This window comes from Dipodomys merriami, unplaced genomic scaffold (genome assembly GCF_024711535.1).
Source record: "Dipodomys merriami isolate MVZ:Mamm:240054 unplaced genomic scaffold, mDipMer1.0.p SCAF_28, whole genome shotgun sequence".
NCBI lineage: Eukaryota > Metazoa > Chordata > Mammalia > Rodentia > Heteromyidae > Dipodomys > Dipodomys merriami.
This window is the reverse complement of record NW_027204270.1, coordinates 16,429,110-16,438,265: the sequence shown is the minus strand read 5'-3', so window position 1 is coordinate 16,438,265 and position 9,156 is coordinate 16,429,110. Positions and strand designations below refer to the sequence as shown.

At 55.4% G+C, this 9,156-nt stretch overlaps 1 protein-coding gene across 1 annotated transcript; it reads left to right on the top strand.

Moving 5' to 3' along the window:
• Positions 1-3,293: 3,293 nt before the first annotated feature.
• On the top strand, positions 3,294-5,741 carry Fam43b (family with sequence similarity 43 member B). Its single transcript, XM_070037006.1, has one exon. It carries the CDS (start codon positions 3,760-3,762, stop codon positions 4,789-4,791), a length of 1,032 nt encoding a protein of 343 aa, XP_069893107.1. The 5' UTR covers positions 3,294-3,759; the 3' UTR covers positions 4,792-5,741.
• The last annotated feature ends 3,415 nt before the right edge of the window (positions 5,742-9,156 follow it).

Below are 9,156 nucleotides of genomic sequence, written 5' to 3'. Positions count from 1 at the left end.
AGGAGCTCTTGCTATGGAAAGCTCCACAGAATAGACAGTCTTTAATTCCACCTCTACTAATGGGCCTAGACCAGATTTTGTAGCCACCTGGACAGAAGAGAGCAGCTAAACCCTCTCAAGGAACAAGTTTAGAAGAGCAGAAATGCCCAACACAGCTTGGTGGTATACTAAGGAGCCTGGAAGGATACTAGAGTAATTGGAAAGAATTTTACCAGATGAGCAGTAAACAATTTAACAAAGGTGATAACAAATCATTAACAAAGTGATTGGAAAAGAGTACCACTCTCTCAAAGGTTAACTGGGGCTTTAGGTAAGGAGTATTAACAGAAAAACAGGCAGTTCCAGACTCTTCCCCCCACCCCTCTTTGGCCCCAAAGCAAAGCAAACAGAAGCTACATCCTCAGGTTTAAGAAGAGGGAAGCTAGGCTAGGGATGGGAGTGAGGCTCTGACCATATAGTGCTCACTGACCTCTCCTTCCCCTCTACTCCTCCAGGTAGGCACAAGTCGACAGATAAAGTATGGACCATACTTTTGTTGTTGTTGTTGGTTGGTTGTGGGGCTTGAACTCAGGTCTTGGGCACTGTCTCTGAGCTCTTTTGCTCAAGGGTAGTGCCACTTTGAACACACTTTGAACCACAGCATCACTTCTGGTTTTCTGGTGGTTATTTGGAGATAAGAGATTCACAGACTTGACCCTCAGATCTCAAGTCTTCCTGAGTTGCTAGGATCACAGGCATGAGCCACCAGCACCCAGCTTCTCAGAGTAGTTTAATGAACACAGATGAGCTTCTGTCTCCAAAATATGTGGTTCTAATGTCTAAGATATTCCACAACTTCATTCCTTCTACTTACATTGGAACTTGGGGTAGGCGATAAAGAGAGAGAATGAGATATGCTTTTAAAAAATGGTCTAATTATTTGAAACCAGGCAAATGTTTTATATTTCAGTTCTAACAACCCTAAGATGGAAACACCTTCCTTCCCACAAAGGTTTGGAGGTTTTCTTTGCCTTGCAAGCAGATGGTTGGGGGATCCCCGCTATTGTGGGAAGTTGGCCCTCAGCAGCAGGGTCAGGAGAGTGGATATAGGAGGGCCAAGAAAGGACTTGGCAGAATTTTCCAATGACTCTAAGGTCAAAACCAACACAAAGTGCTTTCTATAAAGGGATTTCATTGGGTGAAGGGAAGGTCTCCACTGTTCAAAAGACAAATCTGGCACCATTAAATTTTTTTTTTAAGCAAAGCAAAAAACATTCCAATGACCTCTGGCCTCCCTAAGCCCATTTCTCCCTGAAAAACCAGGTCACGTAGCAGGTGGGAACAGTTGGAGACTTTTTCTGTCCTGATGTGAATTGTTACCACTACTATGTATTACTTTTTATAATCAGCAAAAGGCAATAAAGAGGGGCTGGGAAGGTGGCTCAGTGGTAGAGTGCTTGCCTCGCATGCATGAGGCCCTGGGTTAGATTCCTCAGCCCCACATAAACAGAAAAAACTGAAAGTGGTGCTGTAGCTCAAGTGGTAGAGCACTAGCCTTGAGCTGAAGAGATGAGGGACATGCCCAGGCCCAGAGTTCAGACCCCATGACTGAACAAAAAAAAAAAAAAGAAGCAATAAAGACATGACCATACTGGAAAAATGAGTGTGTGGTGGACCAGATCATCTGCAGGGCACCCTTTGCAGCAAGATTCTGCAAGTTAAGTCCTTTATTCTGCATCCCTTAGTGTGGGCCATATTATTGTTATTATTGTTGTTTTGTTGTTGTTGTTATTTGTAGGTTGTGGAGCTTGAACTCTGGGCCTGGGAGCTGTCCCTGAGCAATTCGGCTCAAGGCTAGCACTCTACCAATTGAGCCACAGCACCACTTCTGGTTTTCTGGTGGTTAAGTGGAGATAATGGTCTCACAGACTTTCCTGCCCAGGCTGGCTTTGAACCATGATCCTTAGACCTCAGCCTTCTAAGTAGCAAGGATTACCGGTGTGAGCCATGGGTGCCCAGCTGGGCCATTTATTTTTTATTCTTCTAGGGATACTGAACCCAGCCAGCCACCCCTCCTGCCTGCTGGCCCAGAGTGAACACACAAATCTTGTCCCTGACTTCTCCCTCTCTTGCATTTCATGGGGTTTGGCTTTCAATTCAGGCCTGTCCAGACCTGGACTCTCTCCTGACCTGGAAGAGTCTAGAAGTCACCCCAAATGATCTGTCAAGGAGCCATGGAAAGAGCTTATATGGTAGCTATGAGAGAAAGAGAGAGCGAGTGCTCAGGGCAGTGAGACTCTGGGTCCTCACTGGAAAAGTGTCCAAGACACTAGGGTGCTTGTGGCTTCACAAACACCCAGGACCATGAGTGCATTAGAACCTGCTCTAACAAGAACCAGTCCCCTTGTGAGTTTTATGTGCAGTGTGTGGGCAAATGTTGTGGGGAAGAACAGAAGGATAGGGCCCAGCCTGTGGGGCTCTCCATGTGACCACCATTTAACAGAACCGAGCTGTTCTGAGGATTAAATGAGCTAGTAAATGCTGAGTACCAGGAATCACAGGAGGCCTGCCTCAACTTCGAGCTACCTATTTAATCTTTAGCGAGCCCAGAGGTTTGCACTTTGGCCAGAAGGAGCTTTTCTTCTACAAGTCTCACAGAATGCTCTGGAAGCAAAACTCCTGAAATCCCCCTCATCCCTCAAAAAAACAACAAAAAACAAAAACACAGTACCCTCTCTGCTTCTGACCAGGCCTAAAGCCGGGGCCCATCTGCCAGTCCAGGCGCAAGGGCCTGGCCCACGACCTTGGAGAACCTGGGAGAAAGCTTCACCAAGCGACAGTACTTTTCCACTGCCCTGCTGGGCCACCCCAGCTGGCTTGGTGCTGCGCAGACCGGAGGCAAAGTGCTCCTGGATGGCCTCATCAAGAACCCACCCCCAAATCCTCCTCTTGGGGATGGGGTGGAAAGGGCGTGCTGAGGGTGAGGGGCGATGAGCTGAAACGCTAGAAACGGAGGAAGTGGGGAGGGGTCTCTGATCGCACCACTGGAGAGCTGGGGAGGAATTTACACTGGCCAAGCCCCCCCCCGCATATTTCAGGGGAGCCCTACCCCTTAGCCACCCCTCTACCCCCAGCCCTCCAAGGATAACGGTGAACCCCATCCCGCCGCGCGAGTGCTGGGCCTGCGCGGAGGGGGAGGGCCGGGGCGAGGGGCGGGGCCAGGAGAGCTGGCGGTCCCGCCCGGTGATGCAGGCGGCCCGGGGAGGTGGGGCCGCGACGCCCGGAGGAGTCCCCGCCGCAGCCCAGCTCTCGGTCTACCCCGCCGAGCAGCCGCCAGCTCGGGCTCGGGCCACCTCCCAGCCGCAGCCGCAGTCGGGGCGGCGCGGGAGGGGGGCGGGAAGGGACCGTGGGAATCGACCCCTTATTTGGATCTGGGGCGGGGGCATCCACCACCTCTGACCCCACCAACCGCCAGCCCCTCGTCGCTTCCCAAGACGGTGGGAGCCGCTCTCCCGGAGGACGCGCGGTTCCCGGCCACCGCCGGGCATCTCGGCGGCCAGTCAGGTTGGACACCGGGCACCTGCGACGCTTAGCCCCGCCGTGCCCCTGGGCATCCGGAGCGGCGACTGTCTCCGGCGCCACCCAGCTTCCCGCGGCTCCGGAACGGAGGGTGGGGGTGGGGGGCTCTGCCAGCTTTCCCCCTTCCCCGGCCCCCGGCCGGGACACCCCCGTGAGCGCCCCGAGACCCCCCGCCCCACGCCAGCCGCTGTGGCCGCCGCGATGCTGCCCTGGAGACGGAACAAATTCGTGCTGGTGGAGGACGAGGCCAAGTGCAAGACGAAGAGCCTGAGCCCCGGGCTGGCCTACACGTCGCTGCTCTCCAGCTTCCTGCGCTCCTGCCCGGACCTGCTGCCCGACTGGCCGCTGGAGCGCCTGGGCCGCGTCTTCCGCAGCCGGCGCCAGAAAGTGGAGCTCAACAAGGAGGACCCCACCTACACCGTGTGGTACCTGGGCAACGCCGTCACCCTGCACGCCAAGGGCGACGGCTGCACCGACGACGCCGTGGGCAAGATCTGGGCGCGCTGCGGGCCGGGCGGGGGCACGAAGATGAAGCTGACGCTGGGGCCGCACGGGATCCGCATGCAGCCGTGCGAGCGCGGCGTCTCGGGGGGCTCGGGGGGCCGCAGGCCCACGCACGCCTACCTGCTGCCCCGCATCACCCACTGCGCGGCGGACGCGCGCCACCCGCGCGTCTTCGCCTGGGTCTACCGCCACCAGGCGCGCCACAAGGCCGTGGTGCTGCGCTGCCACGCCGTGCTGCTGGCGCGGGCGCACAAGGCGCGCTCCCTGGCCCGCCGACTCCGCCAGGCCGCGCTGGCGGCCTTCAGCGACTTCAAGCGGCTGCAGCGCCAGAGCGACGCGCGCCACGTGCGCCAGCAGCACCTCCGCGCCGGGGGCGCCGCCGCCCCGCTGCCCCGCGCCCCGCTGCGCCGCCTGCTCAACGCTAAGTGCGCCTACCGGCCGCCGCCCGCCGAGCGCGGCCGCGGCGCGCCCCGCCTCAGCAGCATCCAGGAGGAGGACGAGGAGGAGGAGCCCGAGGAAGAGGACGACGACGACGGCGGCGAGGAGCAGGACCCCCACGCCGAGGAGCGCCCGGGCGCAGCCCCCCAGCGCGAACGGCCCGAGGTGCTCAGCCTGGCCCGCGAGCTGAGGACGTGCAGCCTGCGGGGCGCCCCGGCGCCCCTGCCGCCCGCGCAGCCCCGCCGCTGGAAGGCCGGCGGCGCCAGGGAGCGGGCGGGCCAGGCGCGCTGAGAGTCCCCGGACCCCGCGGCCCCCCCAGCGGCCCTCCGGACTCACAGCCTCCAGCCCGGTCCTGCCTGCTTTGGCTCCTTCTGGTCTCTGATCCTGCCTCCCTCCGTGGCCTCCGTGGTGGTCGCCTCGCCCCTGGCTCAGGTGGATACCTGGAACGTTCTTGATTACTAAGGTGGATTGGGGGAGGGGGTCGTCTCTCCCCACATCTAGAGTTCCCTGGGTCCTCCCTTTGTGGAAATATCCCCCTTGCTTTACACCAAGGCCTTTTGCACACGGACCTCCCCTCTCTCCTGGAAACATCCTTCCCGGAGAAGGGGAAGCAAGCAGAGTTTAAAGAAACTCCAGGGTGAGTTGGGACCCCGCGGGAGGCATGGCAGAGGCAGTGGCCCTGCCCTGGGTCCCTCTGGTCTTCTTCCTTGAAGAATTGCCAGAGGGAAAGGATAGAGAGACAGACTGGGGAGAACCGAGGCCAGGCCCAAGGTGGGCACTACACCTGGGGCCCAAAACACGCAGGGAAGAACCGTTACCCTCTTGTCTCCACTCTCTGGAGATTAGGATGGTCCCACCTCCTAGGGTTGGGCCTGGTAAGATCTCTGCACCAGGCAGCTGCCCAAGCCTTTGCCTTCGTATTCACCATGATTTCCCATCCTCCCCACTCTGCAGTAATATAAGTGACACCCACAATCAGTGCCCCACAAACAGGACCAAGATGGGGCCTCCAAAGGAGGTAAGGAGATCCTTCGGTAGATCTTAGGGACAGAGATGCCCCAAGCCAAAGATCTCGGAGCAGATAGGTCGCTCATAGGCAGAGGGAGGTGGAGGGTGTATTCACCCAGCAGAGGGGGTGGGTCCTGTTCAGGTGTCCCCACAAGGCCACAAAAAGCCCAAAGATTTGTGTGTCACCAACTGATCATTGTAAATAAAGTGGACCTGCTTTTTCAGCCCTGTCACCACTCCTGTGTTGTGTTTAATGCCAGGCCTCGTGGGGGTGAGATCATCACAACCCTGAAGGACAAAAGAAGACCCTGGCTTTTAGCATCTGGAGCCATCTCTGCCTTTGGAGTGGGGGCTGCGGCCAGGAAGCTTTTCCCCTCATGGCAGGGAAGGAGGCAATAACGTGCACCTCCTCTCAGAGCCCCAGACGAACAGCATCTGTCTGCCTGTTTGTCTGTCTCAGCCTCCCACAATGTCTATACACCCCGACTCTGATGCACCCGCTGGGAGGGGATGCTGGGCTGGAAGCTTTTTGTCTTTTGTGGTTTTTTGTTTTTTTTGAGAAGTTGCATGGGTATGGTACAGCACTGTGTGTGTGTGTGTGTGTGTGTGTGTGTGTGTGTGTGTGTGTGTGTGTGTGTGTGTGTGTGTGTGTGTGTGTGTGTGTGTGTGTGTGTGTGTGTGTGTGTCTCCCTGGGGATAAGGGAGGACAAGTTGTAGGGAAGAAAGGTGGGCAGCCTGGTGTTCTTTCCGAGAACTGGAGAGATGTGTCCAGACTCTCGTGACAATGGGTCTGGAGCTTGGATGCTTTATTTCTGGGCTGAGTTGGACATTGATCCCAGACTCACCCAGAAGTATGAGTGGCCTGGGCCATCAGCAGCCATCACAATGCCTCTTTCCAGAGCTGCTAGAATAGAGGTGGCCACCACCTCCTTACCCCAATGGAACCCACACAAGATCAAAGGGTTCTGCAGAAAAAAGCTAGGGCTGACCGCACAACCCAACCAGGGGTGACAAGAACTCATCCGGCAAGGAGTTCACATGGTATACCTTCTCTTTTACCCTTTACCCAGATTCTGCTGATGTACCTCTCATTTGAGGCAGGAGGAGAGGAAGTGACATGTCAGGCCTGTGAGCCAATGATGGGCTTCAGGGTAGCCTCTGGTGTTGGCTGAGCAAGGTAGCCTCTGGTGTTAGTCGAGATAGCCTTAACCGGCAACAAGGTCACAACACATCCTCTTGAACCAGAGGCTAGCAGCAGAGTTACTAGTATAAGCACAGGCCTACAACAGGCACTGTGGTAGGTGGTGCGGATGGAGGGTCTGCCTTTCTCAAAGGATGTGCATAAATTAAGTACGCAGGGACTGAGGAAGACCTCACAGGTCTGCTCCCAGCCTCTGCCGCACTTCCTCTACTTTCATCTCCCAGTAGCCTCCCAGCAGAGACAAACACACACATGTACACACACATACACACACAGAGCCTCCATCTTTCCATCACCTAAGCTATGCTCTCTACAGGTGAAATGAAAAAGCATGTGAGTGGTTTCATCTGGCCTACCTCCAGTCCTTCCTTCTTTTTTTTTTTTTTTTTGTACCAATAATGGGACTTGAATTCAGGGCCTTACATTTTTGCCTAGTTTTTTCCAGTCAAAGCTAGTGCTCTACCACTTGAGCCACACCTCCACTTCTGACTTTTTTGCTAAAGTTAGATAAAGAGGTAAGAGTTCAAGTGTGGAGCCTCCCTATTCCATCTCTGCTGGGCTGGCTTAGAACTGTAATCTCTAGACTTCAGCCTTCTGAGTAGCTAGGATGACAGGCATGAACCACCAGTGCCCAGCCCTCCCTCCATTAATGTGTGTGGTGGAAGGAGGACCTGGTCCGACCTCCCTCCTCACTGGATGAGATAAGCCAGAGGTAAGCCAGCACAGCTCAGCGGCCACTAGCATTAGACATCCAGCAGTCCTGGCAACACTGGTACCCAGGGGAGGAGGCGTGTCCTAGGAACCTCGCCCATCCTCATCTATGTACTTCCTTGAGCATCTCCTTTGTTCTTAGATGAGTGAGGCAGAGGAAAGGGGCTGGCACCAGGCAGCCTTCAGATTCCTGCAAGTGGGCTGGACCAGTGGTTTTCAAACCACATTCGGCAAGTACCAGATTTCCCAGCAGTGCCCTAAGGCCTGCTGAAAGGGGGGTGAGGGGGGCAACAAAGAGACAGAATGGGGAGGCACCACACTTTGAGTAGAGCACTGTGTTTGGAGATTCTGGGTTTGGAATCATGGGAAACTCCTTCCATGCTTGAGGCTCTGAGGTCTGCTGATAGGCTTGGAGTGCTTAAAGGGCCTCAAATGCGGCAATGGAAGGTGGGAAGTGTGTGTGCCTGGAACTTTTCTGGCCTTTCTCCATGTCACCTGACCCCACTCCAGAAGGGTCAGCCTGTGACTGAGAGGACATGCCACCACACACAGCTTCTGCTGGTCCACCCACCAGCCATCTTGCTCACTGTGCTCTCCCTCCACCACCATCCTGCCACATGCAACTGCTCCCTTAGGGCCCTGACATCCCCATGCTCTCTGACCTCCAGGCCTTTGCTCATGCTGTTTCCACTCCCTGAAAGGGAAGGTCCCTTTGCTACTTTTTTGTCTGTATTGGGCCTTGAAGTCTGGATGCTGCCTCTCAGCTCTTCAGCTCAAGGCAAGCGCGCTCTACCACTTGAGCCACAGCGCTACTTCTGGTTTTCTGGTGGTTAACTGGAGATAAAGAGTCATGGACTTTCCTGCCCAGGCTGGCTTTGAACTGCAATCCTCAGATCTCAGCCTCCTGAGTAGCTAGGATTACAGGCATGAGCCACCTGCACCCGAGGACCTTTGCTACATTTTTAATTTTTGTTTTCCACAGAGGGTCTTCTACTTTAGCTGGTCTAGCCTTGGACCTCAGTCCTCCTATTTCTGTCTCCTGAATAGATGACAGGGGTGAACTGCTATGCTCAGCCTTAGCTGTGCATTTGGACTCCTCCTACCCTTCCTTGGAGGCCCAGCTCTACCTCTTGGGAACTTCACTTAATACACACTCCTTTACTTCGGTGAAATCTGGGGGTGATCTGCCCCCCCCACACTCACAGAAGACTTCCTGTGGTCCTCAGGAAGTTCCACCTTGAACAACTCTTTGTATGTGTTTTGTCTCTCCTACCCACCCACCTTCAGTTCTTTGTCCACAGTAGGGCAGAGCCAGCATGCAGTAATGATTTATTGAATGGATACATGAATGAACGAGCCAGATGGAAGAGACATCATGGGCCAGGAAATCAAGTGGGTGGAGAAGCATTTCCTCTGCCAGGCTTCTGTCTGGAGACACTGAGAACTGTCCTCGGGTGCCCTGTTCTGACAGACGGCTGTGCTTGGGGATGTGATTGGCAGCCAAAGAGAAGAGGCTAGAGGAACAAAGTGAAGCCTCACACCCCTTGTCTGCTCTGAATTTCTAAGCCCTAAGCTTGGGCGCTCTTAACCTCTGAGCTCATCCAATCCAGAGCTGCCTTACACTGCAGAGCAGACCACCCACTCTCCAGGTACCCAGACTGGGATTTGTACTTGAGTGGGTAGGTAAGGCCATCTGGTCAACCTCTACTTTAACATACAGATAGTAGACCTGGATT

Coding starts and splice junctions, on each gene's coding strand:
- Fam43b (XM_070037006.1), top strand. CDS start 3,760: ATGCTGCCCTGGAGACGGAACAAATTCGTGCTGGTGGAGGACGAGGCC.